The sequence below is a fragment of the Chlorocebus sabaeus genome, chromosome 23 (assembly GCF_047675955.1).
Source record: "Chlorocebus sabaeus isolate Y175 chromosome 23, mChlSab1.0.hap1, whole genome shotgun sequence".
Taxonomy (NCBI): Eukaryota; Metazoa; Chordata; class Mammalia; order Primates; family Cercopithecidae; genus Chlorocebus; species Chlorocebus sabaeus.
Genome location: NC_132926.1, coordinates 58,948,925 through 58,966,047, shown reverse-complemented (window position 1 = coordinate 58,966,047; position 17,123 = coordinate 58,948,925). Strand labels below are relative to the sequence as shown.

Here is a 17,123-nt window from a genome sequence, read left to right as displayed (position 1 = left end):
TGTTTTTGTCCAGATGCCAGGGTTCAAATTCAAGGATCTAGTCCTTTTTAAAAATGCCTCTTCCGAAAAATCTATGTATATATACATTGCAGGCATATCTCCATTTCTATTTAGATTACAGCATCTTTGATGGCCAACTGTATGTTTTGAAAGTTGCATGTTTTAAATACAATTAATTGATTTAAGTATAATTGTAATCAATATTTTCGACTGAGTCTTTTCTCTGTGCAAAGAAATTTAAATTCATCAGAGTCCCTCTCAAAGTATTCTGTTATGCATCTCTTTATGAGTTCATTTGCATATATTATCTCACTTAATTTCCTTAACAACCTTGTGAACTAAGCAGGGCAGATATTATCATTGGCTAAATGAGAAAATTGGGGTCCAGGGAAGATGATTGATGGGTGGACCTCTTGTTGCCTATGTATTCCTTCTGTGCTCTTTGCACATAGTGAATCTTGTTTCTGGGAGTCACTAAATAGTAATAGAAAAATGATCCATTGAAACCCTTCCTATTTCTGACAATAAAACCTTATGAGTTGACGGACCCTTCCTAGTAGCACCCTGATCAGAGTGAGCTGCCTTTGCTGTATAGGAATATGACCTCATATTCTTTTTCCTTGCAGTAAAGAATAACTTCCTCTCTATAACATTTGCTTCTTATGTTTAACAAATATACATGTTAGTTGATGTCGTGTTAAAATATCATATTTAACAAATATTAATAATGCAACCTAATATAGATTAAATCTTTTATAAATTATTCATATTATCTTTGAAAAATGGCTCCACAAGCACTTTTTCCATGTATTGTTTATGCTCAGATATGTCATGCATCTGAATGAAATTCCTGCGGAAGTGTAGACAGTAAAATGGTTACTGTAGACTAGAATAGCCAGGATACTTGATAGAAGAGGGAACATATTTTACGACCTTTAAATCCAACTCATCCAGCTTATTGAGCAGTGCCTACCATGTGCTCTATGCCTGGCTTGACAATGAAGAATAGGAGGAACTTTCTTGGAAGGAACCTCAGGGGTAAATATCTTGAGCTGGAAAGAGTAAAACATAAGTATCATTGGTAGCATGGTAATATGGATGAAGACTTGCAAAATAAGGGAACTCCTGTTTGAGAATAAGTGAATCACAGGTTTGATGGATGGGATGGGAGGTATGGGAGGACCAGTCACCAGATCTGTTTTCTTGGAATTTTGACCAATCCAGTTTCATGAATCAGATCCTTGTTATCTTAGAAGTATTATACTAATGATATATATTCTTGCAAATCTTCAGCATTTAATTTAAAGAGAAACTTTACTTGTGTCACATTTTTGTTATGATGCCTCTTAGCAAGATATTAAGGTTATTATTCCAGAGGATATTGCATATGGAAATTTCTTCACAGATGTACTGACCCCGACCCCCTACAAAGTCAGAGGAGTGTCTGTCTTCAAAGATTATCCTCTTATAAAATACTAATAATCAAATATCTCTTAGCTTTTAACATCAGAAATCAGGAGAGTACTCTCTTAACAGATTGAAAAGCATTTGCTTTTTGGTCTTTGATTTGATTTTCCAGGAAACTCAAAACAACTCTTGCCAAAGTCCCCAGTGATTTCAGTGTGGCTAAAGCCCATGGATATTTTTCAGTCCTCATCTTCCTTGGCCTCTCATGTACTTTAGACATGTTGATCGGTTTCTACTCCTTCAAACAATGTCTGCCCTTGGCTCTCCCACTTCCTTCCACTCTCTAGCAGCTGACCAGAATGCTGTCACAGACCTTCTCCTCTTCTCACTACACTTTCTTTCAGATATCTCCTTGTGTGTGGCCTGCCTACCGTGTGTGTGCACCTGAGTCACAATGTTGTATTTCCATCTCAACTCTCTCCTGTGAGCTCCAGACTCTTACCTGTGGTTTGTTTGCAAGGCCCTCTGTGAGCTGCCCCAGGCTCATGTTCCTACTGGACCTCCTCATACACTCTGCCCTAGCCACCCTGGAATTCTTTTTGGGCCTCAGGTGTGCTGTTTCCTCCACCTTGAGCCTTCTTTTCTCCATCCCATAGCCGGCTGCCTCTTATCTTCCAGGGCTCACATTGAATGGCACAGCTTCAGAGAGCCTGTGCTGATTCTCCCTCTCCACAAGCCCCTCTACCCATTCACAATACATGTTCATTAAATAAGCAAAACCCAACAAAAATAACAACAAAACCTGCCCTAAATCACCTTCCTTCTCATCACCTCTCAATGGGAATCAAAGGCAAGAACAGTTTACTGAGTAATGCTGGCAATAATGGACATTGTAGTAAATCATGCATATGATGAAGCCGAAATCCACAGTTTAAAGTAGAGTGGAACAGATGAGAAAACAAACCAAAACCCTGATTATGTTATTTCTGATCACTAGTTGGTGGACCTTGCTTTAAAACACCTCCATCCCATTCACTTTTTTTCAGAGAACCCTATTTGCTTCCTTTATAGTCATGGTCACTATCTTATCTTTGTTCTTTGTCTTTGTCCTCTAAATCCCCAGCATCTAGCATATGTTCAGCTCTTGGTGGACATACATACAGAGCCTTAGCACTTGCTGTTCCCTCTGCCGGGAATGCCCTTCTCCCAGACACCCTCCCAGAGGGCTGCTTTGTCCCTTCCTGCAAGTCATCACCCAAATGGCACCATCACTCAGGTTCTTCCCTCACTTCCCTGTCTCTGGGCCCTCTCCAGCCCATGCCCTGCTGTATTTTTCTCCTTGCCCTGTTCTTGTCACTGCTTGACATATTACCATCGTGGTAGAGTTACCCACAGTATGTAATGTTGTTTTCCTTTATGTCTTTTTTGCTTAACTTATTTAGTTGAATCCTTCTAAGCTAAATATACTTACGATGTAATTTCACTGACCTTCAAATCAACTTCTATATTGTGAGTGGCAAAGAATAAAGACATGTCTTCCACTTTCATGTAATATGCCCTTTTTGGGTATCTTTTAGAAAATTAACCAACAGCTCTATTTGTGGCAATTGATTTTAATACCCTTCTATGTGGGAGAAATACAATTAGAATTAAAATTAGCTTAGCTAAATTATTGTTTTTTATTGGGCTCTAAATATACACGTGTAAGGCCTATCACAGGCTTTCAAAGATATATTTCATGAAAAACCATTACTTCATGTTGGGGAAAGGCATGCCCTGAAAAATCAAGTGTCATCAACCAAAAATAACTGGATATTCATGTGTTGGAGATTTTCTAAGACATTATTTTGTGTGCTCACTTGCTTGTCTCCCCAATTTTTAAAACAGCCTATAAGGTAGATACTATTATGAAATCCATTTCACAGTTGAGGAAAGAGAGACATAGAGATGTTCAATAACTCACCTAAGGTCACACAGCTATTACATGGCCAATCCAGGACACAGAGGCCTCTCAATAAATACTTGTTGAGGTAAACTGGTCACCACATTCTATCACTTCTTGACTTCCCCTTTGGCAAGTCTCACGGATGCCTCAAACACAAGTTCCAGACCAAGGTGATGATCTTCTGTTTTACTCCTATTCTGGGTCTTCTCCCACCACCCTGTGATTATGCAAGCCAGAAACCCAAGAGGCATCCTTGATTTCACCCCTTCCCTCACTAACCACATCTAACCCGTCACTTGATCCCGCCCTTCATTTCTCTAGAATTCCTCCATGGTTCTCCATCCTCAACCTTGTTTGGGCTGCCACATTGCCCTCTCGAACTACTGCAGTAGTCTCCGAACTGATCTCCTTGTGTCTGCTTTGAACTTGCTCCAGTCCATTCTCCAGTTGGCAGCCAGAATCATGTTTTTCAAAACACAATTCTACTCTGTCCCACTCTGCTTAAACTCCCTCAATAGCTTCCCATTGAGTTTTAGATAAAGCCAGAATTCCTATCCGTTCTTCCCAGGTATGATTGGGCACCCCGGGCCCTCCAGCCTCCTCATTCCCGCTTCTCTCGCTACGTTGGCCTTCATTTAGGTCTCTGAATGCTCCAGGCTCCCTCTGGCCACAGACTTTCCACCTGGCTAGCTCCCTCTGCCTACCCCTAGCCTCTGAGAGCCTTTCTGCCTCCTCTGATGAGGCAGTAATCCGCTAGTAAATGATTTTATTTACACAGTTGACAATAGAGGTTTGATGTACATTTTTTTTTCTTAAAATATTGGACCACTTTTATTTTCTTAGGTAATAACTATATTTCTTTAAAGTATTCAGCTTTAGGATAGTTCCTGGATGTCATTATGTACAGAATAAAGTTTAAAAATTAAACTTCTGAACCATGAGATAGATTGGTTCCCATTCAAGTAATCCATTCACATTTTACCTACTCTAATGACTGGAATGTAGTAGAACATACTCTGCACCCCTGGCCTCCCTTCCTATCTCCTATAATAATGTAGCTATGTTTTCAAGTTTGGCAGGATGACTTCTGTTGGAAATTTGCCCTTTTAAGTTAGGAAGACAGACCCCCATCTTACTGCTCTCTTTCGAAGCTAGTCTAATAGAACAAGTAGACTCAAGACAACTTGGACTAAATGCACTGTAAACCACAATGGAAAAACTGCAGTAAGGTATTCCCAGTAGAAATCTTGGAATTCCTTCAAGTATATTGAGATTTTGTTAGAAATTGAATTGCCAGTGTAATCCATCTTCCTCGTGAGAAAACATTCAGATAAAGAGCTGAGGCCCAGCAGCATTAACCATTAGAACATCCCTTAAATCAATAAGCTACAAATCTGGCCGCACATTCCTGCCGCGCCTGGTGGTGCGCTCAAGTGGCTTTAGGCTGAAGCAGCATGACTGATAGCACATCCTCAACCAGGCAAATGCCTGGCGATGCGGATTCCTGTGTTTACCGTAAGCCTTGCCTTGTTCCATTCTACAAAATGCAATTATTGTTTCACATAAGAAAAGCAGTTTTTCTTTCTTTCTTTCTTTTTTTCCAGATTTTCCAAATGTGGTTATTGAAGGAGTCCTCCATGGGATATTTTACCCTCATCTACACCCCAGGTAGAAATCCTACATGGCTAAAAGAAGCAGAAGCAAGTTTCGAAGTCACAGTCAAGGAAATCAATACTTACCAAATTAATCTAAACGCTATGATATATAACAGCTCTAGCTAGTGGTAAAGTGTACAGTCCCAGCTTAATTCAGGGCAGGGACATTTCCATTAGAATGGTGCTCTTAAAAATAGAAACTGAACCAGGGCGGTGGTCAGTCTAAGGCCAAGTGTTTAAGAAGTAGAGTGTAACTGCCAGCATAGAAACCCACGAAAAGGAGGCCACAGGATATTCCTGGGAGCACTGAGTGTAGCAAAACAAAGCTACTCTCTGCTTCAGTCGCACCATTTGCTAATTGGAAATCATATCCTGAATCATACTGAGACTGATCAACTTTGGTAGCTTTTTTGTTCAGATCTTATGACACACTACTCTTCTCACCATGAGATTTTCTCAGCCAGTGATAGTACATTCTGAAATGCTGGCACCAGGAGACGGTCACAGACACACACTGCTAAATGTGAAGATGGAACTAAACTGGAAGTTAAATTATACTGACAATATTATGGCATTTTTAAAGATCATGGCATTTTAATTTACATTAGAGTGGAGTTGTATCATACTCAGGGGTTAGCTTCCAAGGTCAGTACATAGGTAAAATGGGCTATTAGGATGATCCTTGAAAGCCCTTAGAAGGGTGCCATGTTGGAAACCTGTACATCCACTACAAGTAGCTTTTCCCCTCCGTGTTGGAAAAAAAGACTGTTTCTTTGTTTGAAAACCAAGTGAAGTTGTTGGTGTTTGTTTAGGGGTCATTTTGTTTAAAAAAAAAAAAAAAAAAGCACATACCTTTTAACACTAGAAACATAGCCTTGCAAGATGCTTGCCCCGCTAGTGGAAGATGTGAACTGACAAGGAGCGAAGCACCCACCCAGCGGATGGACAGCACCCACCTGGGTTTCCTCGAGGGTGTGCATTCATCATAGGTGGGATCACCACAGGATTTCATGTTATTTTCCTTATGGCTTCCTTTTCACTGACCTCATGTGTTGAGTTAATGTAAGTTAAAGGTGTTTATGATATAATTCCTCTGTACATCATACTCTGAGTAGTAAAGGATAAAAGCATATGTACTACCTATATGTATGTGCTGTATGTGGGCATTTCATTGAGATCTAATTAATAGCTAGCCTATTTATGGTTATTCGTTTTAATAAGTTCTGTGGGGGGCAAGTATTTAAAATCAAAACTAATAACTACATCATGGTTTTTTATTAGGATCTAAATATTCAGGTTTTAAGCCTGCTGCAAACTTTTAAAGTTATTATAGATTCTGTTACTACATGTTGAAAACAAGCAAGAACTAAATAATCAAGTGTTGTCAACCAAAAATAACTTAATAGTCGGGTATTGGAGATTTTTTTTAATGTTTTTATGTTATTAGCTATTTGGAGTTAAATAAAAACAAAGAACAAGTAAATATTTGAGTTTGTCTTCTGCTCCTAAGATTTCGTTGGAAACGTGGTTTGTATCTGTCTACACACACACACACATATGCACACACAAAACCTCTCACACATTCACATAGATGTTTATTTCTAATATGATAAGAGAAGGAGGAGAAATTAGAACCCTTGTAACTGTACATTGCTTGTGGAAGTGTGAAATGGTTGCAGCCTCTGTCGGAAATGGTATAACTTCTTCAAAAAATTAAGCATTGAATTGCTATGTGATTCAGCACTTCCACTTCTGGATATATACCTAAAAGAAGAAAGCAGGGACTCAAACAGCTATTTGTATAATGGTTTGGCTGTGTCCCCAACCAAATCTCATCTTGAATTGATCGTAGTTCCCATAATGACCGCAGGTCGTCAGAGGGACCTGCCGGGAGGTAATTGACTCATGGGGGCAGTTACCCCCATGCTGCTGTTCTTATGATAGTGAGTAAGTTCTCATGAGATCCGATGGTTTTATAAGGGGCTTTTCCCCCTTTTGCTTGGCACCTCTCCTTCCTGCCATCATGTGAAGAAGGATGTGTTTGCTTCCCCTTCTGCCATGATTGTAAGTTTCCTGAGGCTTCCCCAGCCATGTGGAACTGTGAGTCAATTAAACTTCTTTCCTTTATAAATTACTCAGTCTTGGGCAGTCCTTTATAGAAATGTGAGAACGGACTAATACATTTGTCCATGTTCATCGCATATATTCATAGTAGCCAAAAGGTGGAAACAACCCAAGTGTCCAGTGATGGATGAATGTATGAAAAGGAAATTCTGACACACGCTGCAACATAGATGAACCTTGAAGACATTCAGAGACATAAGCCAGTCACAAAAAAGCAAATACTGTATGATTCCATTTCTATGAAGTATCTAGAATAGTCAAATTTATAGAGACAGAAAGTGGAACTTTGGTTGACAGAGGCTGGGGGAAAAGAGGAAATGGGGAATTAGTGTTTAATAGGTTTCAGCTGGGGAAGATGAAAACGTTCTGGAGCTGGACGGTGGTGATTGTTGCTTAACAAGGTAATGTACTTAATGCCATAGTATTGTACACTAAAAATGGTTAAAATAAATTTTATGTCATGTACATCTTACCACAATAAAAACAATAAAGGCTTTTGAATGAGTGCAGGCTCAGAGAGTAAGGGTGTAGTGATCAAGTAACACTGTCTGTCATGGGTGCAGGAGAGCTTTTGGCACACATACCAGTTAGTGGTCTCACATCCCTGGCAGCCTCTACAATCCTAAAACAGTAGTTCTAAACCAGAGATTTGCATCAGAATCCGTTGGGATTCTGAATCAATAAATCTGGCCAGAGACCTGTCCTTGGGTAGTTAGAAACACCACCGAGTTGACTCTGGTACACACCTGTATTAGTGACCACCAATTGAGGGAGACGGTTTATGACCTACCCTTTAGCCATCTCCTTGAATTATTTATTGACTTTTGTAAGTCCTTCAGAATCCAGTACCAAGAGAACATCTGTTCAACACTTGGGGGTGTTATATGAGGCCACAGAAAGAGACTCTGCAGAAGCAGGAAGGACAAATTTGGGTAGTGGTCTCAATAGATGCCCTATACATAATTGGGAAGTTGTATATTCATTCATTCACTCGTTTGTTCAATGAAATGCATTTGGGTTCCCCCACTGGATTAAGGCACTGTGTTAATTACCTAAAGAATACAGATGTAATCCTTGCTTTCTGGAATTGTTGGTCATTTACTAGGAAGGGTTTTTTTCATCTTAATGAATTGGACATAAAGTTCAGTGATTAAGGCTATTTTCCTCCTCTCTGCTCCTTGCAAGTATCATTTTCATTTTGGCTTTGTTTTGGTTTTTATCCTTGATGATAATTACAGATTTTGAATTCAGCAGATTTTGAAACCAGGGAAGTAGCAGGCACTAACTCAAAACCAAAATGTCTGCAACGTTTGTTTTCTGTCTGTGCAGATACATAGCGACAGACTGGATTCTGATGAGGGCGTAGGGGCATCTATTTTTGTGTGATGGGAAGGAGGGCATATTATATATGTTAAGTCATTGGAATACACCTAATTTACTAGAAAAAAAATTTGTGTCCTAAGAGTGTGATTGTAAATCTGGTCTATAGAATGTGAACCATTTTCTGTCTTCATTACACTTAACAGTAGTTACAGCGACATCATTGGTGTCCCTAGCTACAATATTCTACGTCATTTAGATACTCCTATGTACTCCTATCTACTGAGTTTCTACTGGATGTCATATGTTGTTGGACTAGGGTTTTGCATATTTTATCACGTTACGTTCTTTACAGAGTAGTTTTTAGTGCCCCATTTTATTGAAGAAGAAATTGAAGATCAGAGACATTAATAAAAGTAGCTAACATGAATGAAGACTAATTTAGGGGCCAAGAGGCACTGGGCTAAATCGTGTTCATGGACTATCTCACTGAAGCTTCACAACATCTTTAAAGATGTGTGTATTCTTATTCCACTTTATAGTGAGAAAAAGGAAGCTTAGAGAAGTGAAATAACTTGACCAAGGATACCAGTTAATAAGGGATCTGGATTTGAATCTTTCATCTACAGAGCTTGGGCGAATCCACTCCCTAATCAGCCTCACAATAGAATTGTATTTATGTGCTTTTTTGGAGACGGGGTCTCCCGCTGTCACCCAGGCCGGAGTACAGTGTCATGATCTCGGCTCACTACAGTCTCCACCTCCTGGAAACAAGCAGTCATCCCACCTCAGCATACAAAGTAGCTGGGACTACAGGCACATGCCACTACGCCCAGCTAAGAGAGAGAGAGACAGATATTATGATATATATATTATATATATATCTTCATTATATTTTATATATATATATATATATATATGGTATTTTCTGTAGAGACAGGGTTTCACCATGTTGCCCAGGCTAGTCTTGAACTCCTAGGCTCAAGCAATCCTCCCATCAGCCTCCCAAAGTGCTGGGATTATAGTTGTGTGGCCTATGTGCAATTCCGAACCAGACATGAATGCTTAAGTCAGAAAGAACTAGTATTGCAATAGCTGCTAATATTTCCACAATGTTATAAATTGCAAAGTGCTTTCCAATCTCACTTGATTAAACAAAGCTCCGTGCTAACAGCAGCCTCCTCCCAGGGCTCTCTGATTTCATTTTTACTGCAGTCCATTCTCGACACAATAACCAAGGTGATCTTTTTAAAATGTTGATCAGATCACATCACTTTCTTGCTCAAAGTTCTCCAGTAGATTCCATTCCCACTAAGAAAAACATTTAAATTTCTGCTGCCCTCTCTAAATTCTTCCTACATTCTTCCTACAGGTGCTCACTGGCAACAGTGGCCTTTCAGTTCCTAGAACATGCCAACCTTGGTCTCTCCACAAGACCTTTGGACCTACCAGTCTCTGCCTGAAACCCTTATCATTCCCTCTTCAAAAGCTGGCTCATTCTTACCCATTAGGTACCAGCTTAAATGTCACTTTTTCAAAGAGTTCCTCTTCAGTCACCCCATCTAAAGTAGCACCCTAGGCCCCACTCCAAACCATTATTCTATTGTTACTTCCTTCAGAGCTGCTATCACCATCTGAAGTTATCCTGTTTATTTGTGTACTTGTTACTGCCTTTCTCCTTCAAAGAATGTGAACTCCATCAGAGCAGGGGTAGCATCTGACTTGTGGACAGTTTCTCCAGTGCGAGACCCAGAGCCAGTGTTAAGAACAACTGTTGAATGGGTGAGGGGATGGCAGCCTATGTTCTGGCCCCCAGTTCAGTGCTGGCTGCAAATGCTGTAGCAGGGGTTTCAGAACTGTGCTTTGAGTAAATGACCTTGAAATCAGGACCAGCTAACATCTTCCCAGATTCCAATTGTGATTTGTTACGTCCTCCTTGTTCTGAAAACAGTGACTGTCTATAGTTTGTTCACCAGTCTGACACAGAGTGGTTAATGGATTATGTAACTACGTATTTGGATGATCTCTTAAATGTGTATTCTTTTTACAAATACCTAAGCTAATTCAGTGATTACAAACCATAGCTTTGTGACACCCCAGGGCAGTGGTTTTCAAAGTGTGGACTCTGGGGCCGGGCACGGTGGCTCAAGCCTGTAATCCCAGCACTTTGGGAGGCCCAGACGGGCGGATCACGAGGTCAGGAGATCGAGACCATCCTGGCTAACACGGTGAAACCCCGTCTCTACTAAAAATACAAAAAACTAGCCGGGCGAGGTGGCTGGCACCTGTAGTCCCAGCTACTCGGGAGGCTGAGGCAGGAGAATGGCATAAACCCGGGAGGCGGAGCTTGCAGTGAGCTGTGGTCCGGCCACTGCACTCCAGGCTGGATGACAGAGCAAGACTCTGTCTCAAAAAAAAAAAAAAGTGTGGACTCTGAACCAGTAGCATCAGCATCACCCAAGAACTTTGTACAACTTTTCATGCCCTATCCCAGACTTGCTGAATCAGGCAGTCTGGAAATCTGACTAACCCTCCGGGTGATTCTGATGCACCATAAAGTTTGAGAACCACAGTCCTGGGGCACTTCAAATTATTTTCATGTTGTGCATTTTAAAATGTTTAATTTCTTTTTAATTAGAAAAAAAAAAAAAAAAAAAAAAAAAACCTCAATACTTCTAGAAGGAGCAGGCACAAAATCAAACAGAATGCCAGCATGGCTACTGCAAGAGGCCGGTGACTTTGTAGTGGGGGTTTCAGGCATGAGCCACCCTTTAAAGCAACAGTCCAGTGCTCAGCAACTCAAGCAAATATCAAGATGATTGGACAAAATAAGTAAGGTATTTTAAATGTGATAAAAAATAAAAGATACCATTCACTTAGAAATTGTCATCTTTTACACGAACTTTCATACCTAGTTATAGTAACTTTTCTTCATCACAGCAGGCAACATGGTGTTTTTCTAAAACCTTGGTATCTTTCCAAATTCGACCTTGGTAAACTAGAATCCTTGCCCTTATGAAACTTACAGAATAATGTGATATTGGCTGGATAAATACTTGAACAATTGTAATTATAAAGTATGTGTTAAGTGTCATTAAGGAAATAAAGAGGTTTACTTGTACATAGGTAAGATACCTAGATTTGGGCAGGCCAGGGCCCTTCTCTGAGATAGTGACACTGAAGTTGAGACCTAAAGAATATAGGAGTAATTAGCCAGGAAAAGCAAAGGGGAAAGGGAAGGGTGTTGCAGGGACATCAGCAAGTTACAAAGCCCCAAATCAGAATACAGCTTCAGTCAAGGTCCTGAAGGAAAGTCAGTGAGCCTGGAGGATAACGAGGGGCTGGAGCTAGCAGAGAGCACCTCGCACAAGGCTTGGAGCCAATTCAGGAGTTCTGAAGTCTTTGTAAGAGAGGCTATGCTTCAAGCAGACATGGTGAAACCAAGTCTGGAGTTTCTCTGCTCCAGGCTGACCAGTTCTTCCTCCTTTACTCTGGACATTTTGTCAGAGTGCAGCTCCTGGTGTCCAGAAAAGGCACCAGAAGCAGGCTTGTCTTTTAAGACCAGAGAAGAAAAAGGGTCATTTTCATATAGAGATATCTGGATCCTGGAAATAGATGCAGGATATCTATAACAGGACATAATGTTACCACCTCGGACAGACGGCGACTGTAGTTTTAACAGCACTTTGAAGGCCCACCGTGCTCCAGGAAGGAAGTCCTTCACATGCTCTGAAAAGTTAATGGGCGTGGAAAGGTACCTGACTGCTAATAAAGCTTTAAAAGTGGGTGATAGAAGGGGTTTTGGTAAGTTGAGTCCTCCAAATCCTCCAAATCTGTGAATCCTCTGCATCCTAATCTAACTAGGGTGGGAATTTTTTTTTTTTTTTTTTTTTTTTTGAGACTGAGTCTCACTCTTGCCCAGGCTGGAGTGCAGTGGCATAATCTCGGCTCACTGCAACCTCCACCTCCTGGGTTCAAGTGATTCTCCTGCCTCAGCCTCTCAAGTAGCTGGGACTACAGGTGCCCACCACTATGCCCAGCTAATTTTTGTATTTTCAGTAGAGATGGGGTTTCACCATATTGGCCAGGCTGGTCTCAAACTCCTGACCTTGTGATCCACCTGCCTTGGCCTCCCAAAGTGCTGGGACTACAGGCATGAGCCACAGCGCCCGGCCTAGGGTGGGATTTTAAAATTAATTTTGTATTAACTCTTACTATTTGTCAGATGGTCTTTTTTTCTGATTTGATTCCTGGTACTAGTCACTCCAATTCTGCATCAATGCCAGTTGTTTTTCCTCCACTCTAGAATGTCAGTAACACTAGCAAACCTTGGAGGAACTTATGTTATATCACACCTAAAACTTACTCTTGGCCAAAATCTTAAATCCACAAGATGAATTACAGACTTAAGTAAAAGCCGTTATGTACTTAATGGCACCACAATTTTCCATTACAAATACTGTTTTTAATTCTTCCTTAATTTGAAAAAAAAAAAAAAAAGTGGCTTGAGGGGGCTTTGAATTTCTAAGCTTTCTAGATCAAAGATTTCTTCAGCTCTCTGGATTATAGGAATGTTGAAAAACAAAAACAAATCATTTTCCTGCTGTAAAATCCTTGCCATGTTTTTGTCTTTATGTAATTCAAAACGGCTGAACTGAGAAATGAGGTTGGTAAGTCCTGTTCAAAACCTAAAAATTCATCAGAAATAAAGTAATTGATAATTCTGAAAGTGTCATTCCAACTAATTGACTGAAAAGTAAATTGTACTGAACTCTTATTTGATGATCCAGAAAATTGCTAAAGAGCACTTGTAAGAGAACAAAATAAATTATGGCTAAGAATACCAAAATATTTTAAATTGTTGATTAAAGTGATTCAAGACTAAATTATAATAATTTGGGCTTGGTGGTGGTGTCCAGTGTAAATTTTCCTCTGATTCCACATCCGCCCACAACTATAAATGTTTCTTTTTAGTAACGTGATCTGCAAAACAGTGAACTATTTATTTCAAAAGCTTTTGCAGAAAACATTAGACTATAAAAAGTAACAGTTCCTATTTTCATAGTCATCAGTTTGCTCATGGTTTCTGTATGAGGCCTGACCCTTGGTGTACAAGAAATAAACTGTTTTTAGCAGGGGTATGTCCTTAGCTCTTGGTCATCTGGCATGATAGATAACATGATAATTTACCACTGTGCACTAGTGGGCTCAGAATTTCAGCACTTCCCAAATGAAGCACTTTTTGCCTTGTCACTAGAGAGAAGTCATGTATGCTCATAGTAGTGGAAAACCTAGATGGCATGTGTGGTGTAAAGCGCATGTCCTTCTGCATGGGGGAGAGTGCTGGCTATGTGCTCTTGGACATTGAGATGTAAAGCACTTTTGCATGTACAAGAGGTCATTTGTTTCCAATTTTTCCTCCATGTTATCTTTATTTAAAATTAAAAAGAATTGTTTTCTTTTTCTAATTATTAAAAAGAAATGCACGCTAGAGAAAAATTAAAAACCAAAAAAAGTAAAAATATAGTTTAAAAATCCCACCATTTGCATTTACTTATGTGAATTTGCATTTTGTTGTATTTGCTTTATGAGAATGTGTTTACATAATTGAGATCATGCTGCATACATAATTTTTGCTTTTTCTTTAAAACAATCATTTTCTCATGTTACTCTGAGTTCTCTAACATCAGTCTTAATGAATGCATACTATTCTATTATGGGATGTGTGCTTTACAACCATTTTGGGACGTTGAAGTTGCTCCCAGTATTTTGCTATCATAAATATTCTGCAATTCACATCTTTACACATAAAAAATTTTCAATATTGCTATATTTGGTAAAGACTTTAGGTTGCAAGTCAAAGGAAATCAGTTTGCCTTGGCTTAAGAAAAAGGAAAATGTATTAGTTTACGGAGTAAAAAGCTAAGTGTGGATTAGCTTTGGGCACAGCTGGACACAGCAGCTAAATGATGTTTTCGGAACCTTTCTGTCTTCTGGGCCACTTCTTTCTGTGCTGACTTCGCTCTTAGGCCTGTTCCTTTATATTCTCTTTCAGAAAGACAGCAGCTCTTTCCCAATCATTCCGGAAATCCAGTGATGGCTCATTCACATGACTGAGGTCCAGCACCTAGGCCTGAGCCAGTCACTGGAGCCAGGGCAAGGGAATGTTCTGGATGGCCAACAGGACAGCCCTGCTCCCTGTCCCACCTCCCTTGCTTTGTTCATCTGGCCCCTTTGCTGTTTCCTGAACCCACCCAGCCTGCCCATCACTGATGACCACTGTTCTTGTCCCCTCTGCCTTCACACAGTTCCCCCACTGTCCCCACGGCTTGGTGCTCCCTCACTTCCTTCAGTCCCCACTGACCACCCCTTCACTGTCTATTCGCTTTCCCTGACTTCACTGACTTATTGCTCCCTGATGTTGTGTTACATATTCATGTAGTATAATTTGTCACTTTCACAGGAACCACAAGGGGTGACACTATTTGTTTGCAGCTCTATCCCAGCCTATAATATTGATAATATTTATCAAGTGAGTTAATTAATGAGTCTGCCAGGCCAGGTGTGTACCCATCTGTAGGGTCAGCCCACCCTAAGGACTAGAGCTAGGTGAGGGAAGGATGTGATTTCTCAAAAGAAAAATAAGAAATTGGGCAGCCATCACCAGAGCAAGCAGACTAAATGCCGGGCTGACCGAAACACTCATGTCCCTTACAATTTTGGATCACTTTCTAAAGCCAATCCCAGGAGTGAGAAATTCCAAGGTTATGAATGTTTGGGTTTCCTGATAAGGACTGCTTCCACTTTTAGCCCCCCTATAAAAATTCTCCTTATAGCAGATAACATAATAATTCTTAGACACAGATCATCACATCATGCCCCTCCCCAACTTCAAACAGATAACCTTTCCGTGTACCATGACCAAAGACACACCTCGGCACCCAGGCCCAAACTGGTCCAGTTTCAGCCTCACCTGTGACCGCGCGCCCATCCCGCTCCCCTTTTTGTACCAGGCCCTAACACACTGGTTTTCTCTTCTGCCCTGGAATTCCCTCATCCTTATCTTGGGACCTTCATATTTTCTCTTCCTTCCTCCTGGAAGGCCCTTCTTGCTGCTTCCTACCTTTCCTTCAGGCCTTAGCACAAATGCCATCCCTCAAGAGGCCCAAGAGAACCAAGAGGGACCCAAGAGGCCTTGCACTCCGATGATGCTTCTCTCCCAGCCTCTCCAGCAGACATGGACATATATATATATATATATATATATATATTTTGTCTATATATTTTGTCTATATATATATTTTGACACATATATATATATTTGGACAAAACATATATATATATATTTTCACAGCACTCATCACCCTTTGTACTTGTTTCCTTGTTTATTCTCTGTCTTCCCCCACTAGACTGTAAGCCCCATGAGGCCCTTTTCTGTCCACTGTTATATCCTCAAAAGTCAAACTGGTACCTGGCAGATCAAAGACTCTCAAAAAGTATTTGTTGGAAAAAAATTAACAAATTGCTGTCCAAGAGTGTTGTAGCAATTTGCGAATCAGCAGTGGGAATACTCAATTCATCTCTCATTGAGGCAATTTTCTTAGAATACAACTCGAGATGGATCCTCACTGCATGAGTCCTGGATGAGAAGCAATGGCACTGTTTTCTAACAGACAACACTTCCCATCTGAACAGAGATCAAGCACACTCTATTATAGCCAGGTATGTTATGACAAGGCCCCAGTAGAATTTCACTTTCCTTTAGTTATTTTTTTAAAAAAGAATAGGGTCTTGCTATGTTGCCCAGGCTGGAGTGCAGTGGCAATTCACAGTTATGATCCCACTACTGACCAGCACAGAAGTTTTGACCTGCTCTGTTTCCAGCCTGGTCCAGTTCACCCCTCCTTAGGCAACCTGGTGGTCCCATGCTCCCCGGTGGCCACCATATTGATGCCAAACAGTACAGATACCCAATCAGTAGAGCTCACTATAGCCCCGAATTCCTGGGCTTAAGCAGTCATCCCACCTCAACCTCTTCAGTAGCTGGGACTGCAGACATGTGCCACCACACCTGGCCTCATCTAGTTTAAATATAGCCTGAGTGGGTGGTGGTGGTGGTGGTGTTTGAGACAGTGTCTCACTCTGTTGCCTGGGGCAATCACAGCTCACTGCAGCCTTGACCTCCTGGACTCAAGCGATCCTCCCACCTCAGCCTCTTGAGTAACTGGAACTATAGATGTGCACCAACATGACCAGCTAATTTTAGTTTTTGTAGAGACAGGGTCTCACTGTTGTTGCCCAGGCTGGTATCAAACTCCTGGGCTCGAGCAATTCTCCTGTGTCAGCCTCCCAAAGTGCTGGGATTACAGGCATGAGCCACCATCCCCAGAGCTTATAGCCTGAGTCTTAATCCCCTTATGTAAGTAATAAAAAATATTCCTATTGCAACTGGGCTCAAGATAACTTTCTAAAAATGTTATACTGAATAACAATAAGTAAATAATCAGCTTAAGTATATGAGATGTGGATGGGCATAATTTCTTAGTTATCTAATTGTATTTATAGTTTGATTTATAAAATCTTTCTAATCTGTTCATTGTTAATGCTAGAGTGTGTGTATTTTTGTATATTTTTAAAGAACTTTACATTTTTAAGAAGTCTTGCAAAAAGAG

At 40.5% G+C, this 17,123-nt stretch overlaps 1 protein-coding gene across 2 annotated transcripts in view; it reads left to right on the top strand.

Moving 5' to 3' along the window:
• SNX24 (sorting nexin 24) overlaps positions 1 to 6,494 on the top strand; it is a 171,601-nt gene extending 165,107 nt beyond the window's left edge. The window contains exons 7-8 of one of the 2 annotated variants that reach the window (XM_038008609.2): positions 4,957 to 5,020; positions 5,873 to 6,494. In XM_038008609.2, the coding sequence (XP_037864537.1) occupies positions 4,957 to 5,020; positions 5,873 to 5,996 (188 nt within the window). In that variant the 3' untranslated portion in view covers positions 5,997 to 6,494. Of the gene's footprint in view, positions 1 to 4,956 lie in introns of both variants that reach the window. The other variant, XM_008014250.3, reaches the window with a different exon arrangement.
• Positions 6,495 to 17,123: the final 10,629 nt, after the last annotated feature.